Below are 19,759 nucleotides of genomic sequence, written 5' to 3'. Positions count from 1 at the left end.
CTGAATGTGGCTCAGAGATTGTCTCAACTATACATTTTGTACAGGACTCATTACACACCAGCCCGGCTGTTCAGGATGGGGAGGAGAGATTCTCCCACCTGTGGTCGATGTATGCGGGACCACGGAGACTTAATGCATCTTCTATGGCGCTGCCCCAAACTTCATGTCTATTGGAAGGGAGTACTCTCGACGCTCTCGGGGGCCTTCGGGGTTACGATACCGGAGGACCCTAAGGTTTGTCTGTTGGGTGTTCTTGGGGGAGTTCAGGCCCCGGAGCTGGCCCTGCAGGCCATCGGGCGAGCTCTGTTTCAGGCAAGGAAATTGATACTGAGGCGATGGATTTCACCAAGGGCCCCACTGGTTAAGGAATGGGTTGCGGCTATGGGTGACACACTTAGATTAGAGAAGTATATATATCAACATAGGGGCAGCGTGGGTAAATTTGACCGCCTGTGGGCTCCGTGGCTGGCTGTGCCGGGGCTTGCCCCGGTGGAGTTGGTTCTGAACAATCTTTTGGCGGGGGTGAGGTGAGGCCCGGGGACCATTGTTACACGAAAGATCACTGTCTGCTCTGCTTGAGGTTGCTGTATCTGGTGGGGGTGCGGGGCAGTTGGGTCGGACTATTGTATGTTTTCCTGTCACATATGGGGATCTATGTTGGTAAATATGTATGCTATTACTGCAAGTTTTTTCATGCACTTGAGTACTGTACGTATTCTGGACTCTGTATCTCTGTTCTTTTTTTTTGTGTGTTGATGTTTTGTTTGACATCTTTAATAAAGTTTTTGCCTGATTTAAAAAAAAAAAAAAAGGAAACCTGACTCGTCCAGTGTCCCAGTACCTTCCGGGTAGGTCCTCTGCCGTGTCACGTGATGTCGGATGTGTCGACACATCCGACATCACGTGACACGGCAGAGGACCTACCCGGAAGGTACTGGGCTGGCGTGGAGTTAGCCCGGGACACTGGACGAGTCAGGTTTCCTTTTTGACCGGATATATGGGATGCAATGCCTATCCATATGCTTTTAAATGTGAGTGCAAAATTTATATATTTTAATAAAGCAAGTGTTTTGACGGTACTTCACTATTTGGAGCCCTTCTTTCTCTCCATAACACCATTATATTGAGGAAAGTGTGTGAAGGGTACTTCTATGCGGCAGTGGTGAAGAGACTCTGGTCTTCCATGCGTGTATTCCCTAAATCTGTATGGTATCCCTGCTCAGTTTGCTCTTGTGTGAGAACACTTGAGCATCGATTTCTGGTGAGTTTCCATTTCTGCTATCTCTCGGTGTGACACCTGGTGGTGGATGGTGATCCATTAACATACTTCACGCACCCCTGGATTTTATGGACTTGAAGGACATTGCTTTTCTTTATATTCTTTGAGTGTTTATCAAGCAGTATCTTTGACAGCATGCTTTTTTACACTTTGAGTCATCTAACAGTGATTTTGTGCGCTACTTCTTTTCCACATTTGAGCATATTTATTAACATCAAGAAAAGCAGATAGTGCAATATTCTATTTAAACCAATATTTGATTGCATTGACCTCAGTGAATAGTAGCCTGATGAATTGATATGGGTTTTGAACTATGCGCAATATAATTTATCTTTTTACTGTTTTACTGAATAAGTCTGGTGGTGTGATTAATGGGATGTTATCTGGGGGCTTACATTTTCATTATTATTAGTTTGTATAGCAATATCATCTTCTTGATCTCCGGTGGTACTGTACAAATAAATGGATATAACAAAGGAAGTTAGTGCAGGTTACAGAAATTATAAATGTTTCAAACACTAATATATACAGTTGTTTAGCATACCACAGGAGCAAAGGGCTGTTCATCTTATCATTATATTGTTGCCCCAGTACAGTTACTCTGTATATCTCAGGTCTTAATGAGAACTTTCTCTTTCAGGGAGGCGATGATGTAATGGCCTGTGTACATGACGATAATGGGAGAGTACGCATCCAGCATTTTTATAATGTTGGCCAGTGGGCTAAAGAAATTCAGAGAAATCCAGCTAGAGATGAGGAAGGCGTGTTTGAAAACAATCGAGTGACTTGCCGGTTTAAACGGCCGGTGTATGTTCCCAGAGATGAGACAATAGTGGATTTGCACTTAAGCTGGTACTATCTGTTTGCCTGGGGACCGGCAATTCAAGGTAAGAAATTCATAATACCACTATTATTAGTATTAGGCCCCATTCACATAGGTGCTGAGACCCGTCAATTATAAATTAGCCGTTTGTGTATGTAACTGTAGCTGCTTGGAGCTGCGTGCAGGCCGCCTATGTAGGTGAATGTAGATGCAGCGGCAGTATAGACAGCCACATGTCCCAATTTGACAGGTGTCCAGTGCTGTTGTCATGTCCTGACCAATCACAAAACACGCAGCCCCAGGCTTTACTTTGTGAATAGCCGAGAAGATAAAGGGTTCCATGAGACGTGCAGAGCTTACATCCCATGTGGCCAGGAAGTATGGCAGGAGCCGTACCAAATCTGGCATGTAGGCAAATTGAGTTGTAGCACGTAGAAGTTTTTTTTTTTTTTTTTTTATAAATCTGTTTATTTATTTTATGCATGCATAAAATCATACCATACAGATACACAATAATAATACGACAATAGCAAAAAAAAACAAAAAAAAAAAATGATATATAATAATATATAATTTGCTTCCTTCCTTCCTTCCCCCATGCATAATCCTCACCAGGATACTTTTAATATTATCTACAAACAGACTTTCCCAACTCCTACTCAATGCCTAACTACTTCCAGAATTAAAGAAGATAAGACTATACCCCTATGCAGCCGTACAAGAATCGGCCAGCCACCCTGACCATATCCTGTCTAATTTCCTCAGACACCCCCTGTGTGCATAGGTTTCTGTATACAATGGTAAATTACTATTAACCAAGCCTTTCCAAAAGGAAACCGTAGGTGGAACCCTTTTCTTCCAGTGTAAGGTAATGGCCTTCCGCGCATAAAACAAAAGACTAACTAATACTTTTTCAGCTCTGGTATGTAGCAAAGCAGTCACCAAACTCAGTAAACAGATTTCAATGGTCCTAGGAATAGAGATTGTTGTATGTACACTAAGTACCTACAAAACTTTCTCCCAATAACTCATGATCTTGGGACATGACCAGAAAATATGTGTGAAGTTCCCCACACGGTCTCCACATCTCTAACATTCAGGAGAACGGGATGGATACATCCGCTGTAATCTAGCAGGTGTGAAATAAGCTCTGTGCACAATCTTATACTGAATTTGTCGGTCCCGCAAGGAGACTAAACTTTTTAATGGTAAATCCCAGATTTTATCCCAGTCCTCCGGGCCTAAACCTGGCACATCCCTCTCCCATTTAGCGCATAATGTATCTAACGGAGATAATGCATCTGCTACTACGTGAGCGTAAATCCGTGACATGCACTTTTTATTACAATCTTACCGAAGAAAACATTCCAACTTAGACTCCTCTACCTGCAAAGGTAAATTCAAAAATTGACTGCTGAAAGCATGAGCAAATTGCCTGTAGTAGAAATAATAAGTAAGTGGAATCCTAAAGTCCTCAGAGAGTTGAGCAAAGGATTTCAAAAAGCCTCCCTCCACCACCTGAGAAATAAATTTGATCTTGTATTTAGTCCAAATCATCGGGTCCGGTAGCTTAAAAAAATGAGGTAGTGCGGGATTCCTCCAGATCGGCACATTCAGGGATACCAATGCGGGGAACCACGCCTCCTAAATAGTCCAGCCCTCCACGCCTTAACCATGGTGGTTATCGAAGGTGTCAATGAATACGGGGCCCTCAATCCCCGAAAGAACACCAGTACACGTAAAGCCTCCAGTGATCCAACTATGGCTGCCTCCATCATTGTGGATGGATTGGTCTGGTCCGGGGAAAACCACCAGGCCACCGTGATCAACTGGGAGGCCAAACAATACTTCTGCATTCTGGGAGGCAGGCCTCATAAGTATGGCTAACCTATATTTCGGAGGGCTAGGGGACCATAGAAAAGAAGAGAAAACGGTATTTAGCTGAGCAAAAAAAGACTTCGGAACCCACGACGGACAGTGACGTAAAAGGTAAATAAACTTGGGCATTATTTTCATTTTAATTAAATTCACCCGGCCTAGTACAGAAAAAGGCAGGCGTTCCCAAGATTTCAATTGTCGCTTTGTTTCTTGTACCACTGGGGTCAAGTTTAAGGGAACATATTCCGAGAAACCTCTAGAGACTCAAACTCCTAAATATTTAAATTTATCCACCCATTGGAGTGGAAGATTCAGGGCAGCAGATTCCCTCGCCCCCGGATTAACAGGTAGTAAAAGGGATTTGGACCAGTTAACCCTCAGTCCAGTGAATGTAGAATATGTATCAAGAATCCGCAATGCTCCTTGCAATGAAGGTCCCGCATCTCCCAAGAACAACAACATATCATCGGCATATAATGCCACTCTCTCCTCCAACCAACCTACGTGATGTCCACGAATGTGTGGGGACGTGCAGAGTGCCTCCGTCATCGGGTCAATTGCTAAGGCAAAAAGAGCCGGGGAAAGAGGACATCCCTGACGTGTACCCCGATACAAAGAATAAGGGAGAGAGAGGGCACCGCCCAGACTGATAGAAGCAGTCGGATTCCTATAAATCATCTTCAACCATTCAATGAACTGCAAGGGAAAACTCATCCTCCTAAGAGTCTCCCAAAGAAAGTACCATTCTACCGTATCAAAGGCCTTCTCTATATCTAGAGAGGCCACCACTCTAGAGCCTTGATTGGTATGTGGAGTATGCAAATTTGTGAACAATCTACGGAGATTAATATCCGTGGACTTATTTGGCATAAACCCCATTTGATCTGAGTCTATCACGGAAGGAAGCATACACCGAAGCCTTCTAGCAAGGAGTTTTGTTAGAATTTTGACATCATTGTTTAACAGTGCTATTTTTTTTTTTTTTTAAAGCCCGTAGCGTGTGAAACACACTCAAAAGACTTCAACCGGTGCATAAAAAAGTGCACACACACAAACGTGAGGAACACAAAAAGTGCACAGGGTGTGCAAACAAATGGTCTTCCCTCCGAAGAGGTAGGACCCGAACCTCGATCCCCCGGGGCGCAAGACTCCTGACAGGGATTTAAGGTACTCATGGTCTGTCTGGCCGAAACCAGACTGACCCCGTTCTTCAGGGGGACTGCCGAAACAGCCCCCACCGAGTACTAAGTGGGGCTCCCCCGAAGGGAGACCCCATGAGAGAGGGCGGACCAAGCCAAAAGGCCATATCCACCCCCTCCCAAGACTCAAGGTAGGGCCCGAGGACCCACACCCTACAAGTCGTGCAAGTGAAAAAAAGGTGATAGAAAGTGACAAACTACAAAGAAAAAGCACACACAAACAAAAAGGTGGGGGAGGGGAAGTGGGGAGGTGAATTAGTGCCTTTGTGAAAATACAAAGGCAGGCCTTCTGGCCGGAATAAAAATTCCTCTGGTCGAAGCCAAAAGGCCTTGCCCAAGAGGCAGGTGCTTAAAAAAGTGTGCGTAGGTGCAGTGACCATGGTGCCGAAAAACTCAAGGCGAGCTGCCCCTCACCAGTGAGAATTAAGGCACCCCTGGGCTGCCACCCCAGGGGCACATACACTACGGGCTTTCTCTACCCCGGCCGAATGGCCAGACCGAGTGTAGCCCTTACCTACCAGGAGGTTTGGAACGTGGACAGCTTAGAGAGAGCCTGCCTTCAACTGGGGACAAGCCTTTTGCAAGGCCAGATTCAACCCAGGAGGAAAGGCCCTCCCACCGCCATCCCAATTCCTCACCAATTACATCCAGGAGCAATACTAACCGTCTTTCCCCAGCTTTCTTGCTCCCTTCAAACTGGTAGGGGCGGACCCATTCAAATCAGGAAGGCATTGGAACCATCCGGCTTTCTCTGGTTTGGCCTACTCCGGTCCTCCAGTTACGCCCAGAGCGCCCCGGTTAACTTCGGCCACCACCGATACTAACCTTCAGGTTCCATTCCAACACTGATAAGAACAGATACTACACTTGATCTTAGCCAAAAGGCCAAGAAGCGATTTTTTTGTTTAACAGTGCTATTGGTCTATAAGAAGCACATAAATCAGGGTTATTAGAAGGCTTGTGTATTAACACTATATGGGCGTGGCTCATAGAGCCTGGAAGTTGACCCACTCATAGAGAGTTAGAATAAAGGGAAACTAGAATAGGTGACAAAAAACTTGAATAAGCTCTATAAAAATCAATAGGAAGGCCATCTGGCTCTGGTGCCTTACCCATCGGGAAGGAGCCGATTGACCCTCGCCACCACCTCGGCTGTGAAGGGTGCCACCAGCCTCGACCTCTCTAAATCTGATAACCACCCCAATGCCGCCTAAATCATCTAATATGGGAGAGATAATAGATGGAGAAAAATCTGTGACTAATTGTGAAGAGTATAGATCACTATAGTACTCCCTAAAAGCATTCAAAATCCCCTCCCGTGTTTGAACAATAGCTCCAGATGGTAACCTCATTTCAGAGATAATAGTTGAAGGTTGCTCATGCTCATGCTCATTTGGGGCTGCACTATGCACTTCATAGCACTGCGACACCAAATCGCTAAGAGAACGAGTCGCAGACTCCGTATACAACCTAAGGGCAACAATATTAGCAATCTATTTACCTAAAAACACCTTAAACGTGTCCCAAACTAGTTCTAGAGTAGCGGAGTCTGTATTCACTCCCAGAACTCTGACAGAAGCAGGAGAAGCGAATCCATCAGAACCGGGGGAGTCCATCAGAACCCGGGTTCACAAAAGTCAAATCTATCCTGGAAGAGGTTTTATAGGAAGCCGAGAAGCAAGAATACCATCTAGTTTCTGGATGTCTCCATCTCCAAACTTCCGTCAACCCCGAGGTCTCTGACTATATACACAAATCCCCATTAAACTTCTTTGATCGAACTGGCCTGTTGAGATCCGCAGATAATGTAGCATTGAAATCTCCCATAATAAGGATCTTAGCTGGAGAATGGGGAGCAACCTTCTCTAGGATAGTATATAAAATCTTCAAAGAGAAAGGAGGTGGAAGATATATATTTATTAACCACTATATATTTACTATGCCACAATGTAAAAACTACTATGACGTACTGGCCCAAGGGGTCCATATAAACAATTTTGATTACACACAGGAAGTTCCTGGCGATCAGCACAGAAACCCCATGAGCATAAGTCGAGTATGTAGCATGATATGCACTTTAGACCCATTGTTTTTTTAGGGACTGTAATTTGCTGCCCATGAGGTGTGTTTCCTGAAGCAACAATAGATGAGGCCTAGTAGATTTCAAGTACTGAAATAAGAGAGCTCTCTTAAATTTGGAGTTTAAACCCCTAACATTCCAGGAGAGTACTGTAAAGGACTCAAACTTAAAAGGAGCCATATTCAATTAAAAGAAAAGAGATGAGATAACTCATGAGCAGCAAAATACAAAATAGATGAGAAAAAAGTCCATTTGTAGCTCGCAATGGGGGAAGGAAGGTACGGAGAAAGAAAAAAGAAAAAAAAAAAAAGAGACAACAGAATACCCACGCACACACACACACACAAAAAAGAGAACAAAACAAAATTACCCCAGCACATTGTGCTATCCCTGCCTTCACCACCTCCTCCCACAAACAATTGGGAGGACGTTTGGTGAGGCCTATACCCCTACTCAAAAAAAGAAAAACAGAAAGAAAAAACAGCAGATTATCAGCTGGTAGTGGCGAATATGTCCGCACATTAGCCACATGGGTATAGCATGCAAGAAAAAAGAAAAAACACAACAAATAAAAAAGGGAAAAAAACAAAAATACCAAATATGTCCAAATTATCCAGACTGTGAAAGAGAGAGAGAACACCTCTTTAAAAACAAAACAAAACCATATCATCATATACTCTTTAAGGAGAGCTCCGGCCCCCCAAAGGAAACAATAGCAAAAGGACAAAAAATGTATTTCCCCCATTCCACCTGCATTAACAGGATAATCCTTCTAAATTGCCCAGGAGAGAGAGAGGGGGGAGGTAGAGGGGAGGCGGAGGAGAGAGAGAGGGGGAAGAGAGAGAGAGAGGAGGGGGAGGAGAGAGAGAGGAGGGGGAGGGGAGAGAGAGAGAGAGGGGGGGGGGAGAGACAGAAAAAAATAAGGATTTTCCCCCTCCCCCATTCCCCTCCTTATTCACACTGTCAGATGGAACTTAAATTAGGCAAAAAAAAAATTATCCCAGTGTGTCTAACCACTCAGTATTGGCTAAGGGGGAATCAAAAAAATTAGAGGATCCCATATAATCCACCCGCAGTTTACTGGGATACATCATACCATTAGTGAGGCCTTTCCCTCTCAGCTGTTTCCTAACATCCTCAAAGGAGCGTCTTCTCTTCTGTATCTCTAAAGAAAAGTCAGGAAAGGAGTGCAAAGTAGTATTCTCATATCTAAGTTCCGGATGATTCCTGGCTTCTGACAAAACCAGTTTCCGATCTCTAAAATTCATAAAACGGACCAAGAATGGCCTCGGAAGGGCACCTTGTGGACGCAAACCACCTGGTATCCGATGGGCCCTTTCAACAATATAAGCTGTTGAAACAGTAGTTTATTTCAAAACTGACTTCAATAAGGATTCCGCAAAGCTGGTGGGGGACATGCCCTCAGCCCCTTCAGGCAGGCCCACCACTCATATTATTGTGGCGAAGACGGTTTTCAGAGTTCTCTGACCTCGCCATTAGAAGCTTCACCTTCTGCTGTAAACAGGAGACTTTGCATGCAGTGGCTGCAGCTGAATCCTCCACCTCAGACATACGGGACTCCACCGAAGAGATACGGCCCCAAAACTTATCCAGATCTTGTCGGATAAGGCCGCACTCCACTGTCAAGTTATCCATCCGATTCATCAAAGTTGTTTTACTAGCCTCAATTGCTACAAGGATAGTAGAAATGGATGCAGCCTCAGTCATAGGTGCAGCCTCGGCCCCGGAAGCCAAAATAACAGCTGCGGGCTGCAAAAGGGTCTTTTCAGTAGGGTCACCCCTGATCTTGGCCAAATCCATGTCTGTACCCGGATCAATATCAAGTAGCACGTAGAAGTTAACCGGCATGGTGAGAATTTGTTTCTAAGGAAAATGATTTTTTTGCTACTATAAATTAATTATGCACAGTTTTCAAAGATTTGTAGGATACAGTTTAACTAATGCCCTGCACAGGAGAACTAACACTGGGAGGGCAGTCAGGGGTTCACTGCACTGGAGTTTGCTTTCATTTTGACACTAGGAACCCACTTACAGCAGGGAAGAGCAGAAGGATGACCTCATTGGTGTACTACTACTCCTTCATCACCAGGAGAGGTGACAAAGGAAACAAACTTCAAGTGTTAAGCAAAACCTAAAAGGAAAAACTTGAATATATTGCAATCTAAAAAGTCAGCTGTCAGCGCTTAAGTGGTCTGGAAAAAGCAGCATGCAATATGTGTGAATTTACAAACACAAAAAGTACATTAAAAAAAGCAGCACTGTATGTATAATAGTGATACTCTTCAACAAGTATACAAATGTGCATAACAAAACTTAGTTTTAAATCAAATAAAATAGATCACAATAAAGTGAATAAAAGTCCATAAGTGTAAATGAAATGGTTCCAGTGTTATTACTCCACAATCTCAGTGAATCACCATCTGTGTGCTGCCTCCACCAAATATAAGAAGTGCACATTTACCAGAACCAGTTGCTGTCTAAGGTATAGGACAGCAAAAGCACATTCAGTATTCAATGGTCTTCTTTATGAAGATACATCTGATACTTTATGAATGTGGTAGATCTTCCAACCTCACATGTAATGTCATCAGGGAAACTGCTTAGCCTCATCAAGCCAGACAGAAGGATCACCAACACCAGAGAAAATTGCTCATAGTGTAGTATTTATTAAAATATATATTTAAAAAAAAAACGAATTAAATACACCACCAAGGAGTGGGAGCTTCTCCTTCTTACTTCCAGAGACTGAAACAGAACTTTGGGTTTAGATGGACAGAGAGAGCGATAAAATACTTAGGAACATTCATACCCCCCAAGGTAAAGAAAGTATATGAATATAATTTCATCCCCCGAAATTGCTGTTGGAAAAATGGAACACAGGAATACATTCCTGGTTTGGTAGATCAAATTTGATAAAAATGTCTATTCTTCCAAAATTCTTATACCTCTTTCAAACTTTACCCATCAAAATTTCAGCTCAATATCTTAAGCAGGTCCAATCAGTATTTATAAATTTTACTTGGGCAAAAAAGAAACCAAGATTGTCAGTCAAATATCTAACTCTTCCAAAAAAATATGGAGGTGTGTCCTTACCGGACATACGTAGATATTATCAAGCCTCCCATTTATGTCGTCAAATTGATTGGTGTAGACACCATGAATCTAAATTGTGGATAGGTTTGGAACAATCTCAAACACCAATTTCCCTGAATAGGGCTGCCTGGTGCTATGACTATCTACCGGGGACCTTGAAAAGCCACCCGTTGATAGGTAATACACTAAAGATAGTCTCACAAGTATATATAAAGGGGAGGGGAAAAAAATCTAGAATCTCCTTTATTTCCCATTTTGGGAAATCCAATGTTCCCTATGGGAATGGAAAAGGGCCCATTTGGAGAATTAAAAGAAAAAAGTTGTTTCCAAGCCTCACATTTTCTGAAGGGAAAGAACTGGCCGACACTTGAGATACTGATGAATAAAGAAGATACCTTTGGACTTCCGTTTTGGAGTGCCTTACAGGTACATCATTACCTTAATACACTACCACAACCTCAGAGATTTGGAAGGCAGGAAACAATCTTTGAAAGATATTGTTCAGAAACAGGAACCTTAAGTCATACTTTATCTAAAATGTATAATTTGCTAGTGACACCTAAAGACCAGGCTAAATTACCCTATCTAAGTAAATGGGAAGAAGAAATGAATTGTACCTTTTCCTCCGAGCAGCAACAAAAAATAATAGATCTAGCTTTTCAGTCCTCCATATGCACCAAAATACAAGAAACAAATTATAAAATCTTAACAAGGTGGTATTACACCCCTCATAGACTGAATAGTATTTATTCTGATACATCATATCGGTGTTGGCGCTGTCAAGAGGAAATAGGTACAATGATACACATATTTTGGACTTGTTCTAAGATAGGAGAATTCTGGGAGGAAATTAGAAGAATAATGCAGAAATTTACGGAGGTAGAGATCCAAATGGATCCTGCCTTCTTCTTATTACAGGTATCAACAATGTCAACAAAAAAATACAAAAGATCAATAATAAGTCACTTAGCAAATGCAGCTAGAGTATGTATCCCTTTGGGGTGGAAAAAAAATACTCCACTCTCTATAAGGGATTGGATAGAGAAAGTGGAGGAAATAAATAAAATGGAAGATCTGACCCTAACAGCAAATCATAATAGAGAGAAATATAGACAGACATGGGAGGGATGGAATGTATTCATCCTCTCTGAAGAAGGGAAGACTCTTAGAGAGTAAAGTAATAAGGAAGTTCGAGAAGTTTGCCATTGGAATTGAGAAGAAGAAGGGGGGGGAGGGTTCGGGTTTTTTTTATTTTTTTTTTTTTTTATTTATGGGAGTGGTGGTATAGTTGCTTATTGTTTAGGGGGGAAGAAAGGGTAGGGAGGGGTAAAAGAAAGAGAAATGGAAAGGTAGGTTGAAGTAAGAGGTTGTATTGTATAAAAAATGACATTTCATGGGAAAAGAGAGAAAACAGGCCACCATAAGTTGGGATGGGGATAAAGATAAATATTTCTATTCCTAAATGTGCATTTTCTTGTTGTATATTACTTTAGTTGGCTGTTATCTTATGAAATGTAAAATCCTTTTCGTTTTCTAATAAAATTAAAATTTGAAAAAAAATAAAAAAAAAATACACCACCAAACCACAAACAGCAAGGAATGGTGTTTGGACTCTACAACTAGCGGTGTAAGTTGTCCATATAAAGTGCATAAGAAAACATGAGGCACATAAACTTACAAAGTATGCTGCCAAACTGAGCTCAGAATGGCAGCAGGACCCCTGTCATAAAAGTCAAGCTCTGCGGCCATTTTGCGCCAAGCTCATCATCAACCTGTTAATTCTAACAAAGACACACTTCCTGCCCCTTCACGCCCACACCTCCACTGTATCTATTAGGGCAGCCATAGATGATTCACATGCTGGACTTCAAACTCTGCCTTTGCCTCATCTGCCTTTGTTTACCTCCATTATTTGATGGATCAATGGGACTAGTATTCTACACAATAAAGAAAAGGTTCTTTGTGTTTTCTTTCAAGCTCACAGGAAGTGACAAGAACACTACATATCTGGCAAATTAAAGGATACGTTCACCTTTTGGAGCATGTTATACATTACACCCATATTTAGGGTGTAACGTGTAACATGTCCACCTCACCCCCCATCCCCAAAACTGCCCCGGGATAGTGGGTGAGGGATCCTCTTCCCGCAAGCACTGTTGTGTTTGAAAACAGGATGAACATGCATGGAGGATGCATACAATTATAAGAGTAAGGTTGAACATATATATGGGGCATATAAAAAAAAAAAATTAGGTATTTGCATATAATTATTGCTTAAATGTCTATGTAATCTGAAAATTGCTCTTGCTAAAAAAAAAAAAAAAAAAAAAAAAATTGCTATCTAGAATGTAATCTAATATATTAGAAATAAATGCTGTCATTTTCTGCATATCATAATTTTCAACATCCAGATACTGTACATGAGTGTTTACTTTTACTGTGATTAGATATTACTTATGCATCACATGTCATTTCCTTCTGCTCTTCACCTTCATTATACTTCTATTCCTTTCTAACTGTTACCAGCCAGATCCAGAATAGAATCTGACAGGACAGCCGTGTGATTAAGACTTCTATGTATACTGTTAATATAAGCTACTGTGATTTTTTTTTTCAGTAATTTAACCGCTTCCATATCAATTTTTTTGCTAGAAAATTACTCAGAACCCCCAAACATTATATATATATTTTTTTAGCAGAGACCCTAGGGCAGTGATGGCTAACCTTGACACCCCAGATGTTTTGGAACTACATTTCCCATGATGCTCAACTACACTGCAGAGTGCATGAGCATCATGGGAAATGTAGTTCCAAAGCACTTTCATGAATTTAAAAAAACCCACTAAAGCCCAATTTTTTTGTATACTGTGAATAGATGATGTTACGCCAACTAAATAGCTACATAACATGTCACGCTTTCAATTTCGCACACTCGTGGAATGCCACCAAACTTCGGTACTAAAAAATCTCCATGGCTACACTTTAAAAATCTTTACAGGTTACCATTTTAGAGTTACAGAGGAGGTCTTGCACTAGAATTATTGCTCTCTCTCTAACATTTGCGGCAATATCTCACGTCGTTTGAATGTCATTTACATATGCGGACACGACCTACATATGAGACTTTTTTTATTTGTTTATTTTATAAAATATTTTTATTTTTACACTTTCCCTTTAATTTTTTTTATTACTTTTATTCCTATTACAAGGAATGTAAACATCCCCTGTAATAGGAATAGGGCATGATGGGTCCTCTTTACAGCGAGATCTGGGGTCTCTAAGTCCTCAAATCTCTCCTCTAGGTTGGAAAACGGGTGATAAAAAAAACGATCTCAGCTTCTCATCCAAAAAAAACATCTGCCGGCACCAAAAGTAACGTCATAACGTCGTGCCTGGCCTCCGAAGGTCATAAAGATGGCTAGGAATAATTTGGTCCTCGTCAGCTCTATGGTAAACAGCCGCCACCAGCCTTTTTATTCTCTGGGTCACCAACAGTGTTGCCAACTGCCCGTATATATACACGCAGCCCGGAAAAACAGAGCACTTTTCTCCCTGTTCGTAAATGCCCGTAGCAGGAGAAAAGTGCCAGTGAAAAATGGCTGCGATCGGCTTGGAGATGCCCTTTCCGGTGCGGGTGGGCAGGCGGGGCCCTGGCCGGGGTGGGTGGGTCTGGCTGCTGCCAGAGGCTGTGCAGCACGCCTACTTGTGACAAGGGGAGTGATAAATGTAATGGTGAATTTCCCGCTACACTGCCGCCAGCCTCTAAAACACCAGGAGGCATGCCGAGCAGGCAGAATGGAGCCTCGTGGTGGAGTGTGCTGCAGGACGGATCGCATCTATCCGCAATCACAGAGGGAGTCACGGACACCAGCTCAGGCACAGGTCGGTCAGATAAAGACAAAGTCTTTGCTGTTCAGCTGCCTGTTAACACATAATGCAGCAGATTGAAATTTACATTAACTCAGATCCATCTACACAAGATAAATCTGTAATTTTGTTAAAAAGAATGTTCATTCTGGCAAAGACAAATGTCAGAGCTGAAGACAATTTGTTGTATTAGAAAGTAGCTTCTTAATAGCTACAATGTAAAACCGTTTTCCAGAAAACATTAGGCTTTTAAATTAAAGCCCTTTGCTGGGCAATCTGAAACCACCCTCCAAAATGCTCTTTTTCACTCCTGTACTTTAATTAACTTTTTTTTTTTTTTTTTACCTAAATCTATTGCCATACATCCCTCACTGGTGCCTATACCAGGAGTGAAGACCAGCAACCCACCACTGCTGTCTGTCTGCAGGCCTACTGGACCACTTGCAGTATTTTTTTTTCAGTGAATAGGTGCAGGTATCCAGATATCACCCTTGTAATCCAGTGCTGCATTCTGTCTGTGCCCAGGCCAACTGGACCACTTGCAGTATGTTTTTCTTTTCAAGAGAATAGGTTCAGGTAGCACCCCCCTCCCCAGGCCACATTAACCAGTGGGTGATTGGTTGCTAGGAAGCTAGGCGATCCTAGCAATCAATCACCAGCTTGCTCATGTGAAAAGCTAATTCTAGCAGCTCCTGCCCTCCATTCAGTACTGTGCAGTGTTACAAACTGTCCGTATTTTTACTGGCAACCAGGAAACAACTGGCACTTTTCTCCTACTAGTAAATGCCACTGACAGGAAAAGGTTGCCAGTAAAAAATATGGCAGTGACGCTCGGCTTGGAACTGCGCACATTTCCGGTCCATAGCCAGCTGAGACCATCTGAGTGCCTGCTACAGTGTGTTCGGGGCGGGGGGGGGGGAGGCGGGTCTGGTGGAGGTGGTGCCTGAGCATGTCGTGTGCTGTCATGGTGCAAGGGAGCTGAGCAGAGCGGCCAGAGCCTTGTGTGCGGATCTGTGGAATGGGAGTCAGGCAAGCCGGGAGCGGGACTGTCAGTGCTGTTTAGACTGGAGTGGACTGAAGGGACCACCTGGCATGGATAGAAACTGCACACTCCTGTCAGTGTCACTGTGAGAGTCAATTTCATGTGTGTGTGTCTCCCATTCTAATTTCTTGCCCTCCTAAGTCCTATCCCTGATCTACTTACTTGCTATATCAAAAATAAAATAAGAAATATGTTTTTTGCCTTAATATCTATCTTAAATCACATCACTAATTGCATATTGTACTTGTTTGTAGCCTAAATATTGAAATTTGGACGTAAAACTGTAATTTTTTTACATTTTGGAAATGCCAGTAAAAACTTGGCTGTGCCAGTAAATTTTGGGTGTCGTGCCAGTAAATTTCAATCTTGTAGGTTGGTTACACCGCTCACCAATTTCACAAGCAAGCCGGTAGAAGCATCAGAGGGCAGTAGGCGTCCCTTCCCGCCGCCTGTAAAAACAATCAAGCGGCTGATTGTTTTTACATTATAGTAAGAAAAACAAAAAAAGATATCTGGATAATGCTTGCAGCTGCAGGCATTATTCAGATATATCCACTTCAAGTCCAGGACGTCATATGATTGATATCCAGCAGTATGGAAGTGATTAAAGTCCAACTGAACTTTCAGTTTAAATCTGCTAAATACATGCCAAATGCATCAAAATTAACCACTTAAGCCCCGGAGGATTTTCCTGCTAAAAGACCAGGGGGTATTTTGCGATTCGGCACTGTGTGACTTTAACGGACAATTGCGCGGTCGTGCGACGCTGTACCTAAACGAATTTGACGTCCTTTTTTTCCCACAAACAGAGCTTTCTTTTGGTGGTATTTGATCACCTGTGCGATTTTTTGATCACGCGCTATAAACAAAAAAAGAGCGACAATTTTGCAAAAATAGCAATATTTTTCACATTTTTTTATATGAAATTCCCCAAAAAAAAAATGTAAAAATCAAAATTTTTTAACATTTTTGGCCAATTTGTTTTATCCTACCTATGTTTGGTAAAAAAAATCGCAAAAAGCGTATTTTGATTGGTTTGCGCAAAAGTTATCGCGTTTACTAACAAAGGGAAAGATTTTTGTCATTTTTGTTGTTTTTTTTTTAACGCGTAATGGCGGCGATCTGCGATTTTTTTTGCGGTACTGCGATATTGTGGCGGACAGATCGGACCCTTGACTGACATTTTTGACACTTTTGGGGTTACCAGTGACATTTCTACAGTAATCAGTGCTATACATATGCACTGTTACTGTAAAAATACACTGGCAGTGAAGGGGTTAACTTTATTTGGGAGGGAGGGGCTGTGTGTGTCCCTAGGGGCGTGATTCTTACTGTGATTGGCTGTGGCTTTAGCTGTAAGGACACTGATCAACGGATCTACATACTAGATCCGTGTAATCAGTGTCTTTACAGCGAGGAGAATGACAGGCAGCTTGTTTACACAAGCTGCCTGACGTTCTCCCTCTTCCCCCGACAATCGCCGAGTGGCCGGCGGACATCGGGTCCGCTGGTCACACGCGCGGGGGGGTGCGTGACCGCGCGGGAGCGGGAGCGTGCCTCCGCGGGCGCGCGCTCGCTCCCCAGACCCTCCCAGGCTAGTGACGTTAATTAACGTCACTCTGCCTGGCAGGGGCTGACCGTCGCAGTAAATCTACTTGCGGCGGTCGGCAAGCAGTTAAAAGTGTGCAAAGTGTTAAAGTTTTTTTTTTTAAAGAAAGCAGAGCCTGAATAGCAAAGCCTGTTTCCTGCCATCATGCAGGCCCTTGCACTACATAGAAAAGGTAAATCTGAAGGAAATCTAACCACAAAAGTTGGATAGTGTGTATCCAGCTTTACTCTCTGTGTGGAGCTAAACCCCCGCTTGGTTTCTATAGCTATGCAATCAGTGAGGAGCATTTTCCTTGGTGATTGGAGAGCTCTAGCTCTGACTTAACAGGGGACGTGTTGGACCTCTGCAAAGAAACTACTGCTTCACAGAGAGAGCAGCATGCTAGTGGGAAAAGCTTTTCTACTCAGGCTGTAATATTGATTTCTAAATTGTAATACTTTGCACACCCCTTGTTTTGATGCAATTGGAATGTATTTAGCTTATTTAAACTAAACGATTTTGAAAGGAGAAACCAAGCAGAGGCATAACAAGAGCCAAAGAGCACTGATTAATAAGAATTGGAGAACCATACATCAAAAAGGTGTACCAAAGGGGGGTGAAGCTTTGTGTCAGAAATTTCAGTAATATAAGCCCTTTGCAGTTGTAAAACACAAGTGTTCATAAGTTAAAGTCATAATATCATTGATCTCTTTCTTGCGATCTTCTAGGTTCTATTACAAGACATGATATTGACGCCCCTCCAGTTTCAGAGAATGTCGTGAGCATTTACCGTTATGAGGATATTTTTATGCCTTCAGCAGCCTATCAAACCTTCTCTTCTCCTTTCTGTCTTCTGCTGATTGTTGCTTTGACCTTTTATCTGCTAATGGGAACCCCCTAGGACTACAGTTATTAACCTTTGGAAATGACACACGTGATGAGGAGTTATTGTTCTCTTTATTGTGCTAGATATTTTCTGCTGATATCTTCTGCTGGGACAATCGGTTACATGTTACAGGATATTCTAGCAGTGATTTATTATATTGAAGATGCAGAAGGTGGATGTCATGCAATCAAGAACATGTGCCAAGATAATGAGCAATGTACTGTAGATGTTAAACTGCTTAAATGTGACCATGCACTATACAATCAGATTGTACAATCTCCTTTAGATCTACCATCAACTATGTAGTGCAAGGGCCTGCCTGGTTTTACACAAATTGAATTGGTTGTTTAGGTTTGTCCTCATATTGCAAAATGTTGGTACCGCTAAGGGAGATTAAAGAGGAACTTAAGGCAAAACTTTTTTGTTTAATTTTTGGATAGAGTAAAGAAGGGTTATAACCTCTGTCTTTATTTTTTTTTTTTTGCTATTGGCATTAAGTTGGGGAGATTTCCATTCACTTCCTGTCCCCTATGCAAAACAGGAAGTGAGAGGAATTCCCTACAAAGTAAGGTAATCCCTGGCTGTCTCTATTCTTGTTCTGGTGACAACCCAAAAACAGTGATTCAAATAAAAGATATAAGCAGGGCAGAGAATATAGGATATAAGCAGGGCACAGGATTTTTTTACTTTCACTCTTGGTGATAATGGACTGGACAAATATTGTGAATCTCCCTAATAAGGATACAAACTGCAATAAAAACCCAAGGTGTTCCAATCCCTCTCTACTCTATCCAAGACTGAATTTTTTTTTTGCCTTTAGTTATACTTTTAGGTCAGATTGTTTAATGTATGGCAAGCTTAAATCCTTGAATTTCTTTTAAATATCTACAGTACACTATACATTTTTAAGTATTTAATTTTTGTGGCAACTGCTAAAATTTTTAGATTTGAATGATGCAGAGTTTCATATCTGTATAATACAGGTGTTAAGATCATATATTTTTCCCAGTGACAAGTAATTTATGAATATGGAAATATTCTTTACTGACTATACAGCCATAAAACACAGTTTGTTTGTTAGTGAGAGAGTGGATTATCTTTGTAGTCATATATGAGTAATAAAACTACTGCCATAGCATCCCTCATGATCATCAAGAGACTGTGGGCTGTTGGAGCATAAGGAGAGATCAGGATCTCTATTCTACATTATCTGTGGCATAGCAGGCAAGGTCGTGGAATCAATGCATACTGATGGCATATGCAGTCTTCGTGAGATCACAACGAAGTAGGAAAGTGCCTCTAAGTGTAGTAGCAAGGGGTTTATTATATACAAAACAAATTAAGAACACTCACAAAGGTGATGTGGGAAAAGGCTTAGGGGAATAAACCGCTCAGTGTGCGTCCTCATCCTACAGCAGCAGCAATGGTATCTGACCCTCAGAGCCACCCAGCAGCATAGAAAGGCTAAGGCCAGCAGGATGGCCTCCCAGCAACTTCCTGGACCACCATGGAGTGGTCAACACAGGAAGGTGCGGTGACAACGTTTTTTAGAGCATTACTGCCCCTCCTTTGTGATGTCACTTCCTGCTTGCACTCCACACTGGTACAGGAAGTTGCTGGGCAGCCATCTTGCCAACCTTTGGATTCCTATGCTACTGGACGGCTCTGAGGATTGGGCTGCAGGCTGAGGACTCACACTAAACGGTTTATTCGGCTGATGAGCCTTTTCACATATTAGCTTTGTAAGTGTTCTTTATCTTGTTTTGTATATGTTAAACCCCATGCTGCTACACTTAGAGGTGCTTTCCCTCTTCTTTGTTGTTTGTTTTTCGAGTTCTCTCCACTCTCTGAAAGGCTGCCCAAGTTATTGAGATTTTTTGTTGCATACATACAACCGAACAAACAAACAAAAGATAAGGAAAGTATATGAAAAAGAAAACAAAGAGAGAATAGTAGAACTTCACAGTAGAGTTACGCCATTTGACAGTTCACATGCCATTACT

General features: G+C 42.1%; 1 protein-coding gene across 1 annotated transcript in view; it reads left to right on the top strand.

The window, feature by feature from the left end:
* Positions 1–17,916, top strand: part of FRRS1L (ferric chelate reductase 1 like) — a 52,659-nt gene extending 34,743 nt beyond the window's left edge. The window contains exons 5-6 of the mRNA XM_082259381.1: positions 1,920–2,166; positions 17,599–17,916. Of these exons, the coding sequence (XP_082115507.1) occupies positions 1,920–2,166; positions 17,599–17,771 (420 nt within the window). The 3' untranslated portion in view covers positions 17,772–17,916. The remainder of the gene's footprint in view (positions 1–1,919; positions 2,167–17,598) is intronic.
* The last annotated feature ends 1,843 nt before the right edge of the window (positions 17,917–19,759 follow it).

The sequence above is a fragment of the Pelophylax lessonae genome, assembly GCF_965119305.1.
Source record: "Pelophylax lessonae genome assembly, chromosome: 5".
Taxonomy (NCBI): Eukaryota; Metazoa; Chordata; class Amphibia; order Anura; family Ranidae; genus Pelophylax; species Pelophylax lessonae.
The sequence above is the reverse complement of the archived record's forward strand: the minus strand, read 5'-3'. Positions and strand labels throughout refer to the sequence as shown.